This window comes from Rhinolophus hipposideros, assembly GCF_964194185.1.
Source record: "Rhinolophus hipposideros genome assembly, chromosome: 21".
Taxonomy (NCBI): domain Eukaryota; kingdom Metazoa; phylum Chordata; class Mammalia; order Chiroptera; family Rhinolophidae; genus Rhinolophus; species Rhinolophus hipposideros.
This window is the reverse complement of record NC_138067.1, coordinates 30,911,797-30,933,961: the sequence shown is the minus strand read 5'-3', so window position 1 is coordinate 30,933,961 and position 22,165 is coordinate 30,911,797. Positions and strand designations below refer to the sequence as shown.

Sequence of the window (22,165 nt, the reverse complement as noted above, 5' to 3'; positions counted from 1 at the left end):
TCGAGGAGGACTCCGCCCTGCGCCGGGCCGCGCCGGAGGTCACCGGAGCGGAAGGACGGCAGTGCCGCGAACGTCGTAAAACGCCGGGCCGCGCTGCTTTCCGGCGGCGCCGGGCGAGAAGCGCGAGCGGAGTGTGCGGCCGGCGCGTCGGCTTCCCGCATCCCGAGCCGCGGGTCGCAGCCCGCAGCCGGCCTGAGCCTGTGGGGGCCTCCGCCAGCCGCGTCCCGCTTCTCCGCTGAAGCGCCGCGGGGCTCGGCAGCGGCTCCAGGCCTCCGCCGGCCCCCGGGGCGTCCGGGGTTGCCCCCGGGCTCAGCATGCCCGGAGTGAAGCTGACCACCCAGGCCTACTGCAAAATGGTGCTGCACGGCGCCAAGTACCCGCACTGCGCCGTGAACGGGCTGCTGGTGGCCGAGAAGCAGAAGCCCCGCAAGGAGCACCTGCCGCTGGGCGGCCCGGGCGCCCACCACACGCTCTTCGTGGACTGTATCCCCCTGTTCCACGGCACCCTGGCGCTCGCGCCCATGCTGGAGGTGGCCCTCACCCTGGTAAGCGCGGCGCCCGCCACGTTTGTGCGTTGGGGCCGAGAGGCCGCGCGCGGCGCCCGCGCAGCTTCGCGGAGCCGGGTCCTCCTGTGACGCGGGTGTCGGGGCCCGGGATCCCGGAGCGGGGACACGTGTGGGGCGGCGGCGCCGGCGGCACAGGCGCTGCTGCCGTGGTGCGGGGGCAGCCCGGGGCCAGGAGCGTTCGCCCCCGCGCGTGACCTGTCGAGGAGGCTCCCGTGGTTTTAAAAGCGGACAGCCTGCCGTGGAAAAGCCGGGCCGCCGTCCGTGTCTTCTGTGCGCCCCGCTGAGATGGGTGCGCTGGTCGTGGCTGCGCTCCCGAAGCCCCGGGGGGACAGGCGCCGGAACACGCGTGCGTGTGGCCTGGTGACTCGGGTCTCGGCGGCAGTGTCCGAGGCGCGGTGCTCAGGGGACGGGGGAGACCGCCTGTCAGTGCCAGGGCGCTGTGCGAACCGCGGGGACAAATCAACTCGCCGCGGTGCCCGGGCTGCGGCCCGGTTTCGCTTTCATTTAAGTGTGAACGCCGGTCCTAAAACCATTTGTTAGTTCGTGCAAAAAGTGGTGAAGTGTGAGGTGTAGGCGGAAATCCTGTCGCTGTACCTCCCCCCCCCCCCCCCCCGAGTAAAATGAATCCATTTCACAATTCACCTGGTGACGACAGCCACGTCAGTTCTTAGGCGGTAGGAAGTACCTTTGGGCAAGTGGCCCTGCGCCAGGGTTCCTGGGGACATTTGTGAGTGCCTGCGAAACTGTCACTGTGTGAATCTCTCCATAAGGCCTCGAGGCAGGAGGTAGAGAAGAAGTGGATGATGTTTATACGTAAAAGCAACCGTGTCAGCTCCTGAAGAAATGTGCTGTGCGTACCCAGCTATCCCGGGCGTGCATGCTTCTGCTGTAATGCAAGTCTTTGCAACCATCTCAATTATTCTGTTACCAGGGGAATTGCCGGCTAACTGGATGTGTGTTGTGTATTCACTTGCAGGAAACGTTTTACCAGTAGCGTGAAGGCAGGATTATCTATCCCCAATAGTGACCTGCGGGTGATGGGGGAGGGCCATGGCTGCGGCTCCAACACGGCACCCGCGGAGCAGTGCAACTTGCGCGAAGCAGACAGATACAGTGCCGAAGAATGGGTACCGAATGTGAGGTGCAGCACAAAGTGGTGAGGGGTCCGAGAGAAAAGCCAGCTAAGCCAGGATTGCACAGTTAGCTTCCCCAACTGCCCAGGCTGCCCAGAGAAAGGGACGTGCACGTGGTGGCCCAGTCAGCCAGCCGTAGTGACCCAGGGGTGGGGAGAGAATAGTCAAGGCAGAGAGACCAGCATGTGCAAAACCAGGAGAAAACGGGGGGAGGGGAGCAGTGGATAGATTTCAATGTGGAAGACCTCGCAGGTCACACAGAGGAGTGTGGGCACCGTCTTGAGGACAGAGGGACGCCACTGGAGGAGAGTTACACGAACAGACTTGGGTCTTGTAGTGACGGGTCCGGCTTGCAGCAAGCAGGATGTTGGTGACGGGAGTTGCATAGGAGACTAAAGGCAGAGAGGCGGCCTAAGCTGAGTGCAGTGCAAATGCAGAGAGGGATACAGATTAGAGAGTCAGGGGGAAGAATCGACAGGACTCAGTGACGAATGGTACGTGGACATAGGGAAAGGGGAGCAACGTCGACACCTCAATTTCTGACTTATGCATCGGGAAGACAGTGCTGCCTTTCACTGAGGGAAAAGGAAGATACCTAGAAGTCAAAGTTGAACATGTGTCTGGAGCTCAGAAGATGGATGGACATGGATAAGCAACCAGTAGCTTCGCGGTGACTTTTAAAGCCGTGAGAGCAGGTTAGATTGGCCAGGACAGTGTGTGGAAGGAGGAGAAAGCCATGGACAGACGCGTGAGGAGCTGTAGCTTTTAGGGGGTGGCTAGAAGAGGAGTCACAGGGTAACTGAGTAGCCAGAGGAGTAGGAGGAAAAGGACTGTTGCTTTAATCCATATAAAATCCTATCAGAAATACCTAAAAGCCTCAGAAAAACAAACTTGAACTGCACTTGAAATTGTCAAAATATTATTAATTCTTCTCATTCTTAAGTAATCTTTCCAGAGTTGAAAGAGTTATGTTCCTATTACCAAATATGAGTGCAATACTTGAGAGAATCAAATATACTGACTATAAACAACTGCCTTTGAGTCACCTTTACATGAATTTTCCCCCAGGGAGCAAGTCTGTTTCCCAAACCACTTACTTGGGGAGGGAAGTTGCCCACAGGGGACCTTGACTCTTAAGTGGGGCCCATTGCTACCAGCTTGTTAAGAGGGAAAGGGCACTGCTTAAGGCCCTGTTCTGAGCTTGCTCCCCCTGGGTCGTTACACTCTGCACTTCAGTTTCTCAACTTCAGCACTTGTCCAAACTTACCCTTTGTTGTTTGAGACTCCCATCCAGTGAAATTAAGTCCTTTCTGCAATAACTTATTTTCAGTAGTAAAAACAAATAGCCGAAGTGCTTGCCTTGCCAAGCCGTGGTGGTTTATGTTGGCTTTTCTTACATTGACCAAAACTTTTGAATCATAGTCTCAGTGTTTGACAAGTATGAAAAAGACGCCAATCGAGTACAAGTTAAATAACTTTTAAGGGAAAGTTATAAAGGAAAATTTGCAATTTGAGTTTCATCCAAAAACGTTGTGTGTTACAATAAAGGTATTTAAGTTTATATCATTCAGCTTTTGACTTAGCAACTTTATAACCTGAAGGCAATGAAAGAAATCTCAGTGCATGGAGACATAGTTGATCAGGTATCAGCTATGGAAGATGTAATTTTAATATAGCATCCAAATTCATGCAACTGTATAGAGAAGGCCTTATTCTCGTGGCTTTTTTCTATTTAGGGAGTTTTCATACTGTGATTATATTTGATAAGTGGGAAAGGCTGACTTGATATGCAGCCCATCAAAGGGCAACATCAGATTCCTTTGAAAGGCTTTTCATTATAATTTTCCATTTAAAAAAAATCCTTGAATCTGGGTGCTCTTTATTTTTTTTAAGTACTGATGCCTGTTATCTTATTTATCCTTATAACCCTTTGACGTAGGTAGTGACGGAATTATTTCTAATAGCAAAAACCCATAAAATGTTAGTAGGAAAATTAGCATAAACCTGCTGTTTCCCTAAGCCCTGCGTGTCCTTCCACCTCTCTTTGATTTCCTAGCACTGTGGAGCAGTTTTCGACTACATGCTGCTCAGATGACTTTCTTATTTGCCAGTTGGCCTAATCACCATGATTTTGGTCCAGAATTCTTTATGCTGCCTCCATGGGGCCTCCTCTGTGCTCATTTGCATGGGCTGCTGTCCTCTGGCCCTTTCCTAAGCGCCCTCCTCCCTTCTTCCTCTCTTTTATCTCCAGAACATTCCCGTGCTAGCGTGGGAGAGGGAGGTGGCTGCTCTGGGTCTTCCTTTCAATTCTTCCCCCTGACTTTTCCCTCTGTCCCCATCCATTTACCTCCAGAGCTCTTCTTTCATAGATCCAGCTACTCTCTGTTCCATAAAAAAGTCAGCATCCCACTTGAGAAAGAGCTTTTCTTCTCAACTGAGACTAACAACTCCTCTACTTTTAACCTCCAAGGCCTGCTGCTTACTACAGACAGGGAAGCTCGCAGACAACCTCAAGTTGTAAGTGGCAAGCCCTCCTCAGAGTGGCTGTCACCAGCTCCCTGCCTTGCTTCCTTTATGGCTGTTGTATAGTCCCCGTAAGGTGGGTGATAGTGCTTTGAAAATTGTAAGGTGCCTCACACAGGCAAATGTTAGCAAGTTTGCTGAGAGAAGCTACTTCCTTTGTGCTGAGTCGAATTGGGAATGAATGGGTTAAAGCCAAGGCCTTTAGTGGTTCTGGTGACTGGAGTGGAATGAGCCAAAAACTGCATTGAGCAGAGGATGTGGGCTTATGCTAAGGTAAAAGTCCTTTCTCTCTGAAAAGTCAAAGAAACTGCATGAATAAATGGAGAAGTTGGACCCTGTGTTGAGAGTCAGTTTTACTGAGTTGACATCAGGTTTCATTCAGGGTGTTATCTGAACTTGGATTTTCATTTTGATTGTTCGGAGGGTGCATGACAGCAATAGGGAATCATAGCAGCAAGGCAAGGAAGGCGGAAATGGATTCACTGAGAACAGAGGTCAAACAGCTTCTTCGTTCTTTTGCCTGGCCTGCCCCTCTTCCCCCCCCCCACCTGGGGAGGGAGCCAGTTGCCTTTACTGAGCAACCTACCATTGAACCTACCACACCGCTCATCTCCTTCCACACCCTGAACTTTACTCCACACCAAGGCACTTTCACCCAATAACACCCCTTCCCATTTTTAAGACTATCAACGAAAACTCTTCCCCTCTTATTCAAACTCGTTTACCTTCCTCCAAGGGCTCTGATGACTGGTGGGGAGGCCTTTGTCAGTTCTCCATTCCTCAGCTGGAGGCCAGTTGTGTCTGTGTCTGGACAGCTGCCCGTCACAGGTAGCCACACATACAGTTAACGCGGGTATTCTCGTTTGAGTCATTCAAAAGTTTCTAAAACTGAGCCAGAGCTTTTGTGGCCTGGTTCACTTTTAGGGTAGCCTTTTCAGGGAGTTCTAGAATTTCAAGGTCATGGCATTATTTTTCTGCTGGAATTTGGTTAGGCCCTTGAAGTTTTTCCTATAGGAATTTGCCCCTCTCAGGTAGTGTCAAGTCGCGGTGTGCAGTGTGTTTGCTGAGGAATCCTGCACCCTTGCCTTCAGCCTAGGAAACAAATCTAGGAGCAGTTTAGACTGCTCACTAAAAACTGCTGCTGGAGGTGGTCAGCACATTGCCAGTAGCAAGTAATCTTATCCTTATATTAAACATACCTCTGATCAGCCAAAAACTAGCCCCCCCGAAATGTCCACGTCCTAATCCCTGGAACCTATGAATATGGTACCTTACATGGCGAAAAGGATTTGGCAGAGGAGATTAAGTTAAGGGTTTTGAGATGGGGAGATTATCCTGGATTATCTGATGGATCCAGTGTAAGGGTTCTTATCAGAGAGAAGCAGTTTACTCAGAGTCAAAGATGTGCTGACAGAAGCAGAGAAGTCAGTGATGTAGCCACTAGCTAAGGAATGTGGGTGACCCCTAGATGCTGGAAAAGGCAAGGACCATGTCTCCCCTCGAGCTCCAGAAGCAATCAGCCCTGCTGACCCAGTGTAGACTTCTGACCTCTAAGGTAATCGGTGTTGTATTAAGCTGCTGAGTTTGTATAACTTGTTACAGAGGCTATAGGACGCTAAGACAGTAGCCAAACTTGGGACACATCTCTAGTTATGACTCGGGATATGACAACCTACCCCAAAGAGCAGGGAGAGGGACGCCAAAGTGGGCAGAAATGAAGGTCACCTTGAGTGAGGACACATTCCACAGGTGGGTCTTTGATGAGAAACGAAGGCTGGGAGAGCTGCACTAAACTGGAGGGCATTCTAGTGAGTTCGAGGAATGGGGCCAAATGCCGCATTTTAAAGCTATGCTATGCCCTTTGGTGCTACATAGAAATAAGTTTAGAAAAAAATGAAAGAAATTGCTGCTGTAGGCAGCAATAGGAAGTTTCTAGAATCCATCCCTTTAAGAGGTGATAAAAACAAAATACAAGTAATTTTGGAGTCATTTACAGCAAAGTTACAGTGAAAGAGCCATTATAAATATTTTGGAGACATAGCCCTAATCTTTTGGGTGGATGACCAAAACATCTAATTGGTTCAATGAGCCTTGGTTTTGACCCAATATGGTAATTCGTGAGCTCTTAGGAGGCCAGAATTATTATTCTAATCCTCATGTGAGCCAGGGAACCTTGGACTGTAACCGTCTTGTAATGTCTGCTTTTAGTCATAAAGGAGACTGTCTGAGGTCCAAACCGGAATTCAAGAAAAAGAGCAAGAGGACTGTTTTAAAACGAGGGAGAGAGAGAGAGAGAGAGAGAGAGATAAAATCACTTTTAACCAGTTAATTTACTGTAAAAAAAAAAAAAAACACAAGGATCAATTTTTTCCTCTTTTGCAGACTCAGAATAGAATTTGTTGTGGTGTATTATTAAAATTCCATTATGACAAAACAGTTCGGATGACATTTGTTGTTTTTAATAATGGCATTAGACCTGCAGGAAGCTAAATCTGATGAGAAAAGAGTGGCATTATAAAATGTACAAAAAATCTTTCAAAGTCGGCCACCAATCTCGTATTTAAAATCATGCCACAGGGAAGTGAGTGTGTGTGTGCACGCGCTCGCCTTCCGGCACGTGTGTACATACATGTGCATGTCCAGCCCCTCCTCTGTCTGCCCATCTGTGTGCCTTGCCTGTTTACCCCACATCCCAGTCTGAAGAGTTTTTCAGGGTCTGTTGCTAGGAATACTGAAATACAGTACAAAAAGACTTGATTTCGAAAGATACTTAGATTCCCAATTGGGCTCTGCTACCTGGCTGTGCAAACTTAGATACTCTTGAGTTTTAGTTTGCTTATCTGTGAAGGATTGATTTAAGTGATCTGAAGGATTTCTCAAGCCCCAAAATGTCTCGGTTCTCTATGTTGTAAGAGAAGGTGGGTAAAGATGGTTTCCCCTCCCCACCTCTCCACGGCACTGCACCTGTTTAATAGGTGTCAAGACGGGCCTTCTGCAGGGACTGGGCGAGGAAGTCCGTCCTCGTGTCCAGTCCCACCCCTCCCGGCCATTGCAGGGCCCTCAGATCTGGGATATGCCCCACCTCAGTGAGAGAGAGGGGCCTGGGCTTCTCCTGTGCTTTCTCTGGCTTCCCTTGGACCATGGAAAGCAAGTTGGTGTGACCTTTTTCCTGTGAACACTCATTTCATTCTTGTAGCCTTTTTTCTGGGGAGAAAGATACGGGTTTATATGGTGTCTTATCCCAGCCTTTGGGGCGGGGAAGGTCTACTGTGTTTATTTAGACTTGATATTTCAGGGGAAATCATTCATCTTTTTTTCCCAATTTTTGTTCCTCTTTCAGATTGATTCATGGTGCAAAGATAATAGCTATGTGATTGCCGGTTATTATCAAGCTAACGAACGAGTAAAGGATGCCAGGTACGTCCGTGCAGAAACCCTCTGTGGTCTGAAAGAATGATCATGTGGCAGACAGACGATTTCTGATGTGCTTTCTGACCATCTGTCGGCTCAAGATACAAAATCCGTGAGAACAAAACCCCTCCCCACCCTCTATACTTGTTTATAGTATTTGCAAGGACCTGTGGTGTGGCTAATTCCCAACAACAGAAAGTGTAAACATTTATATTAACTTTGAGATTCTGTTTTGTCTCTTCTTTATTTTGCTTGAAGGGAATTCGTACAATGAAAGCAACAGTCATGGGCCTCCAATTTCTGTCCCCACTCCGCTCTGCCTTGTTTCCCATTGCCCAAGTAGGAATAACGTGGGGCAGAGCGTTAGGACAAAGCACTGCTCTCTTTGGGCCTAAATAAAACAACTTTTAGGTTTGGCACTCTGATACTAGGATAAAAATGGGGTGTCCGCTGCTTCCTTCATATTGGCTCCTGGTTCCTTTCTCACTAATGAGCAAAGCGGAGAACTCGGCCTTATTTCCGCCTCGGTCTCCGTCCCAACTGAAAGACAGATGACACGTGGAAGTTAGGATAATTTGAGGCAGGTTTAATAAGCAGGTTGTTTCCAAAGGTGTGGGCCATATGGAAGAGAACTCACGAGAGAGTAGTGCCGGGACCCAAAGCTGGTGACAAAAGCCGGTCCCATCTCTGGGCCTCACGGGACGGGAGGAAAGGGTTGAGTAAAGAAGTCTGCCTCAGGAAGAAGGGATTAAGGTACACAAATTGCCACTTATAAATGGTCACGGGGGTGTAAAGTACAGCATAGAGAATGTAGTGAATGATATTGTACTAACTACGCCTGGGGTCAGGTGGGTCCTGGACTAGTCGGGGATGACTCGGTCAGTGAGATACATGTCTAACCACTATGCGATACACCTAAATCTAATCTGATATTGTATGTCAACAGGAATAGAAACAAATGTGTTTTTAAGAAAGAAGAATTCCTCCTCTTTGGTTGAGGAACACGGCCAGCAGCCAGCCTGCTGTGACCTTACAAGGAGAGGCCCAGGGTGGTCAGTTCCCTGACCTCCCTCTGATTCCTCCCGCCAGGAGCCGGGCAATGGAAAGTGGCCTGTCCGGTATCTGGCGGGACGTGTTGACATGCTTTCCTCACGTCGTCAGAGCTGACTGACTCGGGTCCCAGCAGTTAGCAGGTGCAGTGAAGGGCCCCGGGCTTAAGCTCCTCCTGGAGTTCCATCCACTGGCCCGGCGTAGGCGACAGGTTGGACTCAGTAGCATTTTTGTAAATAACACAATAAACTGGTGACCGAGTATTGCTGTCACCGATGAGGCACAGATGCACTTTAGGAACCAAAACGCTCTCACCCTTGGAGAACCGGGTCCAGTCAGGGCTTGAAGGGAGGCGGGGTAACAAGCGAAATGCTGGGCTCAAAATGATTCCTGTGGAAGCCTCTGCGGGATGGCACTACGTAGGCGCTCGCTGAGCCCCGGCTCTTCAGCTTCTCCCACTACCTCTGTGACTATTGTTTCTCAGAGCCCAGGAGCACCACCCGTTTCTCCGCCTCGGGTGCTTCTCTTACTAACCTCACCCCTTCTAGGACCTCCGCTCCATTTCATTCCACCCGAGACCCCCCAGGTATTGATGACTCACTGTCTGCATTCCCAGCTCCGGTCTCAAGCCTATTCATGGGGCCTGTGTCCGGCTTGGTCTTTGACTGACTGGGCACAGAATGCCTGCCCTGGGCAGCCACGCTCTGTGCTGGGCAAGGCTAAAGACTCTTGGCCCTTTCCTGCAGGTTGCTGGGTTGAATCGTAAAGCTGTTGCCAACACGGGACTAAGACAGGCCCGGGTGCTGTGAGGGTGGTGTTGTAGAGGGCTGTGAAAGCAGGAGCAGGGAGGAGTTGCTTCCAGTAATATGGCCGGAGAAGCCCTCAGAGAGGGCTGTCATTGGAATTGGGTACTCGAGAGTGGGCAGGGTCCTGGCAAGTGCAGATGTAGAGAGTAGGAGGAGCCTTCCTAGAGAGGACACCATGATAGAGACACCAGGTGGAAGTGGGCAGGGGCAGAGGAAATGCTAGGAAGTGAGGCTGGAAAGGTAGGGCAAGCCTAAGGTGTTTTGAGCTTCATTTTGTAAGCAGTGGAGAGCCGTCCTTGGGGGGTGGGGGGGGTTCCTGAACTGAACAGTCCTTTCCCATGGTTTAAAGAAAGGAGAAGAGAGTAGCCAAGAGGTAAGGGCTGGCTTGTCAAGTGAGTGTAGATGTTTCCCTTTATCCCCTACCCCACCCCCAAATCCATGCCTTATTTACATGACCAGCGCAGCGTACACCTGCACAGGTTCTCTCGTCCACATGCCTCACTTGGCTCATGGCCTCCATCTTCCTGCCTCTATTTGGACCTCATTCCAGCCCAGCCTGGAACTAGCTCACTCAGACACCATTTTCATGCTATCATGCCTTCTAGAATTTCCCAGTTCCTTCACCTGCTCTGTGCTTAGGAGGTTTTGCATTCCTCCATTGATTCCTCTGTTGATGTTAAATACCTACTAACCAGCCATTTGTCAGATCCATAGAGAGGATTAAACATTAGGGGGTTTGGGGGGTAGTGTGCCCAGTAACTCTTTAGTTCCTTCTGACGAGTCTGCTGTACTCAGGATTTCATCTACCCCTCCCATGTGCTGGTGCTGTGTTAGGAGTAAAGCTGGAGTCCCTTACACTGTGCCTGACCTGAGGCTTTCCTGCCTTCGTCCTATCTAATCCTCACAAGGATGATGCTCAAGTGAAGAAATTCCAGCCAGAGACGGTCCCTGCACAAAGGCCACACGGCTTGGAAGCTCAGGAGCTAGGGTCGTGCCAGTTTCCTCCTTCAATGCTATTTGCCTCTACCTGGAAAATCTTCCCTTCTTCCTTTGCCAGACCTAGCTCTAAAAATGCTCTCTTCTTTTAGAAATATCGGCTTAACAGCCGAAGTTTTGGAGCCAGGTAGACTTGGATTCAAATCGTAGGTGACTTGGGCCTCAGTGATCCTATCTGTAAAATGGAGCTAAGAGTTCATACCTCAGTGGGTGGTCGTGAGGATAGAGTGAAGCAACATGCAACATGTTTAGCTTTGTGCTTATTTCAAAGTAGAGGCTGGTACTATCACTAGTCCTGTGATTACTTTTTTCAAAAAAAGATCATTCAGTGTTTTAATGTTATAGAAAGAAATGTAAGGTGTTTGTAACTATTTTACTCATTTCGTAAACTTGAGGTTATTACATCGTTTTATTTGTGTTGGTTGGGAAGGGCGTTAGCAAAGTGGTCTCTGTCTCCAGGGTGCCTGCAGGTTTATTTGGCAGCTGACTCGAGGTGATACAGCCTGGTAGGAAAAAAGTACTGACTTTAATATCATAATGTGACAGTCTTGCATTAGGAATGACGTAGGTCAGTATTTGAGACTAAATGCGTAACAAAAAAAGTAAACAAAATTGGCAGTTCTTTCAGATACTTTAGCAATTCATTAACTGCTTTTTTTTTACATTCTTTCAAAAGAATCAATTTTAAATTTGAGTAGTTGGGCATCTGAAATGGTAGTTCTTATTTTTTTAATACACTTTTTTTTCTTTTTTTTTTTAATTTTATTGGGGAATATTGGGGGACAGTGTGTTTCTCCAGGGCCCATCAGCTCTAAGTCATTGTCCTCCAGTCTAGTTGTAGAGGGCGCAGCTCAGCTCCAAATGTAGTTGCCGTTTTCAGTCTTTAGTTGCAGGGGGCACAGCCCACCATCCCATGTGGGAATTGAACCAACAACCTTGTTGTTAAGAGCTCGCGCTCTAACCAACTGAGCTATCCAGCCACCCTTAATGAATGTTTCTTGACCCTCTTCCCAATAAAAGTCACCAACTACTGTGATAACCATAGTATTCATAAATGTTAGGGTAACAGGTTGGTAAGTTTCTTCATGGCACATGCTTACGAGGCACATGTCCCGAGAAGATCACGTACTTAGCACATGCCAACTTCTTCTCCCTTTGCACCTGAGGTGTAGGTGAGTCAGGACTGGAACGAGGCAGAGCAGTCAGGGTGTGTCTTTTCCACGCTTGGTGGGTGAGTCGGCAGCCCTATTCCTGCTCCTCACCGTTTCCCACCTGAGCTGTGGGAACTTGGCATTTGTCGACTTCCGGTAAATACAGTGAAGCACTGCCTTCATTTTGAGAGCTTTCCGTGCTGATCTGAGGGACAAGAATCCCTGGGGCCCTTTCTCTTTTAAACTATTTTGTTGTTGTTGTTGTTGTTGTTGAATTTTTCTTCACATAATACTGCAGACTTATAATCATCATGTCACTGTAAATTTTTAATTTTGAAAGTGAAAATAGAATTAGATAAAATTTATTTTTATAAAGCATTATTAATCTGCTTTTTTCAGTCTCAATCACAAAGAAAGGGTTGTAATTGTATAGTGTGTTTCTTTAAATAAACTCAAACTAATCCATTTTTTATGGCAATTAAAATATATAGCTCAGTCCTTGCTTCAGAAAGCTGAGACTCTTAATTTGCAGGGAAAATAAGATGCACAAAAAAACAACTGCATGCCAAGGGTTACGTGTCAAAGCCTTTTAGACGTAAACACTCAGAGTTTAGGGACAAATGGACCTCATCTGGGGCAGCTGGGCAAGACCTCCCAGAGGGTAGCATTTTCTGGGCATTAAAGACGGGAAGGAATTCAGCAAGCAGAGATTGGCATGGAAGGGCTTTCCAAATAGGGAACAATGAGTGAGGGAGGTGCTACATAGACAGTTTTACTGAATAAGTAAATAATTTACTGAAATTAAAGACACACAGCTTTGTCCCTATGGGTGGGAATAGTAGCTCGGTCCACGGGGAGAAAGGCCGGGACTTGCCAGGCTGAGAACAGTGGGCTTTTATCTTCCAAGCAGCAGTGAACAGTAGGGGAGCGTGATGGAGTTTCATTTTAGGAAAAGCGATCTAGAGAGGGTTTTCAGGATATATTAGATAAGAGAAGCCTGGAAATTAAGACCAGTTAGGAAACAATTTTAGAAACCCGTGGCCTGAACAAAATGGATGACAGGGAGAATAAAGGAGGCAGAGACAAGGAAAGAATCTACAGTGCCTGGTGAGTGAATGAAGAAAAGTGGCAAAGGTAACCTCATTCAGAGAAACTAGAAATAAGCCAGCCTTCCGGGATGCCGTGAATTCCAGCTGGAAGGCCTTGGAAGGTTGGCAGGTAGATGGTAGGCTTCGAGGGTTCTGGTCCACAGAGCTGACGGGGTGGAAGCCAGATTGCAGTTAGTTGTATGAGAAAATGGATCAAGAGGGACAAGATCGTCAACTTCATTAGGCTTCTTAATAAGCTGAAGAAATGTGGTTGGAAGGGAGGAGAGAGGTTAGACAGTAGCTAGAGGGAACCAGTTGAATACTTTTTTTTCCCCTTAGAAGGGAGAAGGCTTTTTCAGATTTGACAGCAGAGCTGAGGCCACTGGGGGAAGAGAGAATGTAAATAAGGCTCTAAGAGAAGGTCAGACTGGATGGGCCTACAGGTGGGAGGAGGCCTCTTCCTGAAATAGGATAGAAGAATAACTTTGTGTTTGGAGGGATGACCAGGGATAATGTGGGAGCCACTCGATAATTCGTTTCATTGACTTAAGGTTGAAAGTTGTCATTTATCAAGGTTGGGGTGGGGCAGAGCCAATGATTGAAGGCTGATGAGCAGAGGAGATTTGGAATGGCTTAGGGATTTTAGAAATTTTCTTTTTTTTTTAAGATTTTATTGGGGAAGGGGAACAGGACTTTATTGGGGAACAGTGTGTACTTCCAGGGCTTTTTTCCAAGTCAAGTTGTTGTCCTTTCAGTCTTAGTTGAGGGCGCAGCTCAGCTCTAGGTCCACTTGCCGTTCCTAGTTGCAGGGGGCTCAGCCCACCATCCCTTGTGCAGGAGTCAAACCAGCAACCTTGTGGTTGAGAGGACGCGCTCCAACTAACTGAGCCATCTGGGAGCTCAGCGGCAGCTCAGCTCAAGGTGCCGTGTTCAATCTTAGTTGCAGGGGGCGCTGCCCACCATCCCTTGTGGGAGTCGAGGAGTTGAACTGGCAACCTTGTGGTTGAGAGCCCACTGGCCCATGTGGGAATCGAACCGGCAGCCTTCAGAGTTAGGAGCATGGAGCTCTAAGTGCCTGAGCTACCGGGCTGGCCCAGAAATTTTTTTTTTTTTAACGTAAAAGCAAGCAATTCAGTTGCCAGCAGCTAAGAGTTGGATGGAGTCACTTCCATCTGGGAGTTTGCAGATGGAAAAGGCAGCAGCAGGTCATGTAAGTGCCTTGGCTGGTGCTGTCCGCTGGGTTCCAGGGAGCCTTTTTATTTAGACGATGCCTTCCCAGGATCCCCTCCGCAAGAGCTTTCCGCTGGAATGAGACAGGATCTCTGTGTACTGTGCTCCCCGTTGCGCTTACAGCATTCCCTGTCCTCTGCACAAGACATTGCAGCTGGGCTGCTGTCCGTCTTTTTATCAGTGCTCATGAACTGCGCGGTCGGTAGACAATGTCGAGTGGCATTAACTAGAACGTGGTGATAAACTTGCTGGTTCTTTTTCTGCAGTCCAAACCAGGTTGCAGAAAAGGTGGCCTCCAGAATTGCCGAGGGCTTCAGCGATACCGCTCTCATCATGGTAAGTCACTCTTGATTGCCTGTTGTGTTTTCTATTTACAGGGTGGCTACTGAGCGTTCTCTTGCTAACATGGAGCTTTGCTCTATAGCAGGCTTCCTTCCTGCACCTAGTTCACAGACCATTGCCACCTTTGGTAGTCACAGGATGCAGATCTCCAAAAGCGGGGAGTCATTCAAGTTTAGTGGTTGTCAGTGGGGTCCCATGCCAGCAACATCAGCACCAACCAGTAACTTACTAGAAATGCGGACTCTCAGAGCCCAGCAGTCTGTATTTTTATAAACTTTCAGATGATTCTGACACACTAAGTATAAGAACCGTTGAATAAGAGTAGACGGCACAGCCTGTTCGGAAAGAAGGAAAAAGTCAGGTAGTTAGGTAGCTGACACAAGAACCTTGTTAAACAATCTTACTTCCGACAGAATTCAGAAGGGATGGAAGAAGTAATGTTTGGAAGCTCCACTTTTGTGAAAAAACAATGAAATACTTAGTATTTATCCTGCGTAACACATACTGTATGTTAGGCTCACGGGTGCGATTCCGCACGTCCCATTTGCAGTGCCTGCACGCTACAAGGCGGGGTTTCTGCCTGGGCCTCGAGGAGGTGCCTAAGAACTTGCAGAAAGGTACTGGCTGTCGGCTTTTTGTGAGCTCTGTTCACCAGTGTGTCCTTTGTCTTGTGCACAGGTAGACAACACGAAGTTTACGATGGACTGCGTGGTACCCACGATCCATGTGTACGAACACCACGAAAACAAGTGGCGGTGCAGAGACCCACACTAGTGAGTGCCGTGTTCTCAGACCCCCCCAGCTCCCATGGGAAAGCTGATCCCAACCTCCTGTGTTTCTCAATTAGCGTGTTTTCAGAAGACTGTACAACCCTCACACAGAAATCACATGTGTTCCTCGGCCCCTGGGGGACTAAGGCCAATAGGGCTTCCGAGCACTAGCGAAAACCTTAGTGTTACTCCAGGGTCTTCCCACCCCAACCCCAGGGCACACTTCTTAAGCCAGACGCTCTTTCCGAGCATTTGGTTTGGTTTATTTGCAATCACTCAGAAAACGCCAGTCATTTGCCTCCAGCTTTTTCAGCATTTCATTTGGAGGGTGTCTCTTTCATTTCCTAACCATGTTTTGTATTGATTATGTACATCTTTATGTGTTTGAAATGTACATGTTGCTAGCACTCATTATTATCTTCCTTTATACCATTGTGTGTGTGGCTGGTTTTCTGTTTACGCTATTGAAAAGCCACCTTCTTTCATGAAGAAGTTGATTTCTCCTGTTTCTCCTTGTAGTGATTACTGTGAAGACTGGCCCGAGGCCCAGAGGATCTCAGCATCACTCCTGGACAGCCGATCCTATGAAACGCTCGTGGATTTCGATAACCACCTGGATGACATTCGGAATGACTGGACAAATCCAGAGATCAATAAAGCTGTTCTGCACCTGTGTTAAGGAGGGATTTCAGTGACTGATCTCTGGGCATTTCCACTACACTGAAGAAGAAAAGCTATTTTTAAATGTAAATAAAATATCTCATAGCCTATGTGGAAGGCTGACAGTTTTCAGAAGTGGCATGTGCCTTGAAAGAGGGCAGAATGTCCCGTCGTCTTTTTAATGCAAAGTCTCTAGAAGCCGTACGGACAGTCTAATCTGACCCTCCCTGTGGAGTCCTTCCCAGTTGTATGTTGCCATAATCCAATCAAAGCTATTTCTGCTTGTCCAAGATTGTTCCTATTAAACAATTTTAATTAACCTTTTATAATCTGGAGAGGATACTTTTTAAGGCTTATGAATTATCTTTTTTTTTTTTCATAAAAAAAACAAAAACAAAAACCCATATCTTATACCCAAAGGAGAGTATGAGTCTTGGTCCTCTCGAGTTAATGTCCTCTAGTTCCGGGATTGGGCCGGCGTGCGGCATGCTGGTGCCCAGCGGGGCATGAGAACCTGTGTCTCTGTGTTCAGCCGTCGGGAGGCTACAGCTATGAACAGTACTGCCCCACGTGGTGTCAGGTTCACGTAGCTGCCACCGCGCTCAGCAGTGGGAGTCGTGCCAGTGTTGCCTGAGAAACCTTCATCATTAAGAGTAAAAACAAACATCATTGGTAATGGGAGTGCAGTGTAATGCTTCATGGTCGGCCAGAAAGCTTGTAACCTGCAGAATCAAAACAGGAAAAGCGGACCAGTGCGCAGATTATTTGTAAAAGGCAAAAAAATCAGCCCTAACTCTAATTTGTATGGTTATCCAAATAATTGTAATTTTATGTCTTCAAAATCATTATTTCTTTTGTGTTTGAAGCAACAGGAGCAAAACAAAACTTAGACTCCCTAAGATTTACAGAGCACGTTTATACATAGAACTTAACTACGGTCAAGCTTTTTAACCAAGTCATGGGAAGTCGATGGAGAAATGTGATGGTACTATTACATTTTTTCTTTTTCATATGAATTATTTTGTGCAGAGTTCGGAGAATTGTATCTTTTCTGCAGTCTTTTTCTTTCACTACATACATGAAGGAAATTTAACAGTCAGCGTGATCTGTTGAAAGGGTTTGTGACACAGCATTCATTATTTTGACAAATAGAAAAACATTTTTCAGACGTTGCTTACAATAGATGTGCTTTATTTGATCCACCAAATTCTCTCTTCCCCTTTTCTTTAAATGCCTCTGACCCTTAACTTTTGAAGCCAACATTATTTCATGTGGGGAACACAATGGAAGGGGTTGTAGATCGGTGTCCTTTATCTTTCTCACTGTCCTCCCCTGAGAAGCCAGGACCATCACAAATGGAGTGCATGGGCAGCCTTGTCCAAACGGGTTTTTGTTTGCTTCAAAAAGGGAGCAGAATCTCCTCCAGCATTTATCACAGAAAAGGCTGTCTTTTCCTGGGATGCAAAGGACCGTGTGCTACCTCTAGTTCTAGGACAGAGCTACTTGGAATCAGTGGGGCTAAGGCTAGTTTTGGAGACGTTTTAAAGATGGTCTTAAAACTTCCATAGTTGTTTGCCCTCATTTTCGCCTCTTTGTGGAATTCTTGCACTGGATTTTCCCACCAGCTTCCCAGGATTGTGTGCCATCCTCCAGTTTGGATTTCAGTCTAGAACCTGGATCCCTTTCTATGGCTGGACAGAAAGAAAGAAAGCATATTAAATATGGCAGAAGAAAGCATATTAAATATTTGAAAGAAAGAATGTATTTGTGGGGGGGGAGTATTTCCAAGATGCAGATATCTGCTTCTACATCCTTATAAAAATAGCAAAAGCCTCTCCTGAGCATCAGCCCCTGTGCTGGGCTCGCTCTCTCTTACCTCTCCAAGTGGCCTCTAGGCCTCCAGCCTCCTTGGCCCTAAGAACAGACTTGCTTTTCCCCACCCAGGATAAAATTAGTGAGCCTGTCAAATAGCCACTTGAAATGTATTCATACTCTGCCTTTTTATAGAAAAGAATTCAAGGAGCAACACCAAGTGTATTTGTATACTGAAAAAGTCTATCAAGATACTCTAAAAATCTGAAGGGCTTGGAGGGAGGGAGAGGGTATGTGTGTGTGGAGAGATCCCCTTAGAGTCATCCATGTGCTTACAATCATGCTGGTGAACATTTTTATTTCTTGCTTAACGTCCATCCATTAAGAGGTGAATAGGACAGGTCAGGCCGCAGCCATCAGCTAAGCCAAGATGAGTGCTTACAAGTACAAACAGGAGCTCTGAAGGAAGACGCAGTCCGACGCAATGCGCTTCTAGGTGTGCTGCTGGCGGTACAGAGCCCCGCTTCACCCAACTTGATAACGGCCCAGGCTGGGAAACGAGGCCAGTCAAGGCTATGTCATAAATTGGATTCCCATGCACTGTGGTAGCCACATACGCCCAGTTCCTAAAGGTGCAACATATGACAAGACTGTCCATGGTGTTAACCAGCTAAAGTTTACTCAAAGCCTTTAGTCTTGCCAAGGAGCGAGCTGGACGCCACGGTGGGGCTCTGAGAGTCCCGAATTACTGGGTTGGTGAAGTTTCCTCATACAAATTCTTTGAGGTTGTCCTCGTTGATCCATTCCATAACGCGATGGGTCGGAATCCTGACACCCATTGGATCACCAGACCAGTCCACACGCACAGCGAGATGGAAGGGCTGACATCTGCAGGCCGCAAGAGCCATGGCCTTGGAAAGGGCCACACGTTCACCATACTACTGGTGGTTCTCATCGTGCAGCTTGGAGAAGACGCAATACTCACCATACCGTTACCACTAATGAAAGTATTGTTTGTCAAATTCTTACCTGATAACAAAAAAAGGTGAATAAGACAAATCAGTTACTTATATAAAAATGTCATTTTCCGTTTCTAATGGTTGCATTTTTTTTTAATGGTTGCATTTAAAAACGGTACTAAACATGGAAAAGTAGGCAATAACTTCGTAAATAACAAAAGGCAATGTGCTCACTAAGGACTAATTGATTTTGCTAGTTCTAATGAAATTAGGTATAGAATAGAAAGCAACTTAGAAGTCTTCAGTGATTTAAATTTTCAAATTAATTTCCCAGAGATCTGGTATTTTTAAACCTCATCAGTGAAAAAAGTTCCTGTATAATTAGCTTTGATTTAACAGCTTATTTTTCTGATTGATGTACTTGGAAAATCTATTCCTGCACATAGTAATTCTCACCTTTTTTGTTTTGCCTTCAAAAGAAAAATATTTGCTTCTAAAACTGCCCTGTTTTTGATGTTCTATCTGTCTTAACACAGTAGCTACTTTATGACATAATGGTAAGTGGAAAATAGCCATGGGCATTAATCTCCATGCCCAGTGGACTTTTTTAGCAATTATAGTGATGAGAGCGGAATTTAAAAATAGACTTCCGCTTACTAATTGACATTTCTTAAGGCTTTCCATCAACTCAGTGTCTCTTAAGCTTTGGATTTTTTTCTCCAATTCAGTAGAAAGCCTGGCATAAATGTTAGTTTCTGCCTCCCCTGCTAAGTCTTAGGTAGGTGGTGTATTAATCTGACTTAATTTCCATATACCCAGAATGCAGGGATAACTTAAATACGTTGATCCTCTTACTGTTGACAGTTACTCCTGAAAATGCTTAAGATATTCTTGAATGGGATACAAAATCTGATTAAGTTTGCCATTTCTTAGAAATGAATGGCCGTTCTTCTAAGGAGCCTTTTCTTCCTTAAGGATTAACTTCTTGGCGGGGGACACTTTTTTTTTTTGCAGTGATCTGAAGATTTTTCTTCAGAATTTGAGATCTAGTCCAGCTTTAGAACTGCCAAGCATTGTGTTCTCCTGGTCTTTTGCTTTCCGAGTAATGTGACAAGTGGCAGCAAAGCATTCCCTGGAATTTGATTGGAGGAAACCTTTGGCTTGAACTTGTGTTCCCTTGTAAAGCAGAATAGCCTTCTATATTTAGTGCTGTCTGCAACCCATCCCGGATACCATCGATAAATCTGTAAATAATTGCATTTTGGAATACTCCTGAAGTTGTGTGGGCAAGATCCCTGCCCTCGTACAGTCCACAGTAGTTGGGGGATCGGCCCCAAGGCCAGGACACCCACCCAGGTCACTGAAGGCCCTGGGTGCCCCTCAGGCACTGAGGAGTAAGTGAAGCCTAAGGTGGGCGGGGTTTAGTGCCCTCTCGGTCCCCTTCTCTGGCCACGTTTAACTCATTACTAAAGAAGAGTTGGTCATTCCTCAGCATTGGATGTTCTAAAAACGGAGAATTCTTGCTCCCAGCAGTGCCTTGTTCTTCCTTGGTAACTCTACATGCTGAAGCCATGTCTGCTGTCAGCTAATGGGACTGGGGGGTGAGGTAGCGTTTAGTGAGAGTGCCAAGTGTGAATCCCAGCTTTGCCACTTTCTAGATCTGTGGCCATGGGTGAGTTACTTCTCTTGTCTTGATTGAAAAAGGAGGGTGGTAACCCCTACTTGCAGCAACGTCATGTGGGCTAGTGGAATGTGGTAGGGCTACTACGAAAAAAGTTCTTCACTGCTAATGTTTTAACAATTCTAGAACATACTATTTATTGGCCAGACTCACCCCCCCCCCCAGGTGAAGGACCATCTAGAAGTAGTCCTTACCTAAGAAGAAACGAAGTGCTTATTCACAGTAAACATTCTGTAAACGTCTATTGAATGAGTGAATAAAAACATTCGTTCTCAAAAAATAACAGCAGCTAACATCTCTTTAATGCTTCCATTTACATTGTCTTCCCAACCACCCTGTGATGTTGAGGAAAGAGGGAAGAAATAAAGTGGAATCACCACAGTCAAGATGCTAAATTACTAAAATCAAGTAGGCTGGGGCTTAAAGAAATGGTCAAATCTTGCTTTAACCAGCCTGGGAATTTAACTTTTGAACTCTCCAGTTACGCCTGGAGACAGATAGCTATAGATATCAGTATATATACCCTATAGATAACCCTCTGATTACCCCCTGAGGGACTTAGGACAGAATGGTCACATATCCAGACCACCGGTCATCTAGAGGACCACCATCTCGGACCAATGCAGAAACTAAGAATGCCAGACTGATTACTCTTAAGAAGGTACTATTTACTCTTAAGAACGCCCAGTTTTTCTTCAGAACACTAGGGATTGCCTACTTGTGTTTCCGGTGTGTAAACCCTAGGACCCTTGAATGAATCTCTGCCATTTATTTCTAGCCAAAGCCTCCTGACTCGTGCTTGGCTGGCAGGACTGATCCCAATATTGCTGCAGTTGCCCTTTCGTGCACATGTGTACAGAGTTCTTTTAGGATTATGTGTAAAAGTGAACCTGTCGGGGGTATACGTTAAACATTTTAGGATGTATTTCCAGTTCAGCCAGTTGGACATCCTACCCACAGAGTGTGAGAGCTCCAGTTTCTCCAAATCGTCATCCAACACTTTGTGTTACCAGTCTAATTTTAGACATTTTGGTGGTGTGTTAGTGGTACCTTATGGATTATTGGCCTAAATATGAAGAATAAAATGATATGGCTTCCAGAAAATAACAGGAGAATACTGGGGTTGCCAAAAAAATGTATACAGGTGAACACTTTGGTCAGCGTTGCTCAAGCAGTAGTTCGCTATAATCAGAAGTGTCTGGACGCTGATGGGAACCACTTTGAGCACCTCTTGTTATTGCAGAAGTCAAACGTGACTTGTGTTCATCTTTTCTTATCGGTGTATATTGTGTGTTACAATTTTAATACAGTTTTCCTTTCTTAAAATGTGTATACATCTTTTTGGCACCCTCTGTATATTCATGACCTTGGGCTTGGCCAAGATTTTTGAGCAGGATACATCAAGAAATGATAAATTGTACTACATTACAATCACAAGCTTTTTGTTCATTAAACAATACAGGACAGTGAAAAAGGAAGTCACAGAAAGAAAAAAGATGTTTAGAATACAATTACCCAACAAAAGAATTCTATCCAAATATATGAAAAATCACAGATCAATTAAAAAAAGAGACAACTCAGTTGATCAGGCACTTCCCAAAAGAAGACACCCAAATGGCCAATAAGCATATGAAAATGTGCTCAACCACTGTCATCAAGGAGAAGCAACTTGAAAACATGAGAGTCCTTTTTTTAATGGGAAAAAAATGTCAAGAAGCAGAGTCCTCTGCGATACATGTATACAATCCAAATGTTCTGGACAGTGTCTGACACTGAGTCAGTGTCAGAATGCACCCAAAGAAATAGCAGCAGGGTAGCCGGTTGCACGGGGTTAGAGCAGAGTGCTCATAATACCCAGGTCACCCATTCAATTCCCACATGAGCCAGTGAGCTGCGCACTCCACAAGTAGATTGAAAAAAACAGTGACTTGACTTGGAGCTGATAGGTCCTGGAAAAACTGTTCCTCAATGTTCCCCAATAAAAAAA

General features: G+C 46.4%; 1 protein-coding gene and 1 pseudogene across 2 annotated transcripts; both read left to right on the top strand.

Annotated features, from left to right (window-relative positions):
• The first annotated feature begins 1 nt into the window (after position 1).
• Positions 2 to 20,452, top strand: EMC8 (ER membrane protein complex subunit 8). The gene is made up of 5 exons (XM_081031368.1): positions 2 to 545; positions 7,563 to 7,639; positions 14,221 to 14,290; positions 14,975 to 15,069; positions 15,586 to 20,452. Exons 1-5 carry the CDS (start codon positions 315 to 317, stop codon positions 15,743 to 15,745), a joined length of 633 nt encoding a protein of 210 aa, XP_080887494.1. The 5' UTR covers positions 2 to 314; the 3' UTR covers positions 15,746 to 20,452.
• Positions 17,969 to 18,571, top strand: LOC308489844 (large ribosomal subunit protein eL15-like; annotated as a pseudogene). Its single transcript has one exon. The product of its transcript is annotated as a large ribosomal subunit protein eL15-like (transcript).
• Positions 20,453 to 22,165: the final 1,713 nt, after the last annotated feature.

Coding starts and splice junctions, on each gene's coding strand:
- EMC8 (XM_081031368.1), top strand. CDS start 315: ATGCCCGGAGTGAAGCTGACCACCCAGGCCTACTGCAAAATGGTGCTG. Junction 7,640..14,220: donor GAACGAGTAAAGGATGCCAG/GTACGTCCGTGC, acceptor CTTTTTCTGCAG/TCCAAACCAGGTTGCAGAAA. Junction 15,070..15,585: donor CGGTGCAGAGACCCACACTA/GTGAGTGCCGTG, acceptor TTCTCCTTGTAG/TGATTACTGTGAAGACTGGC.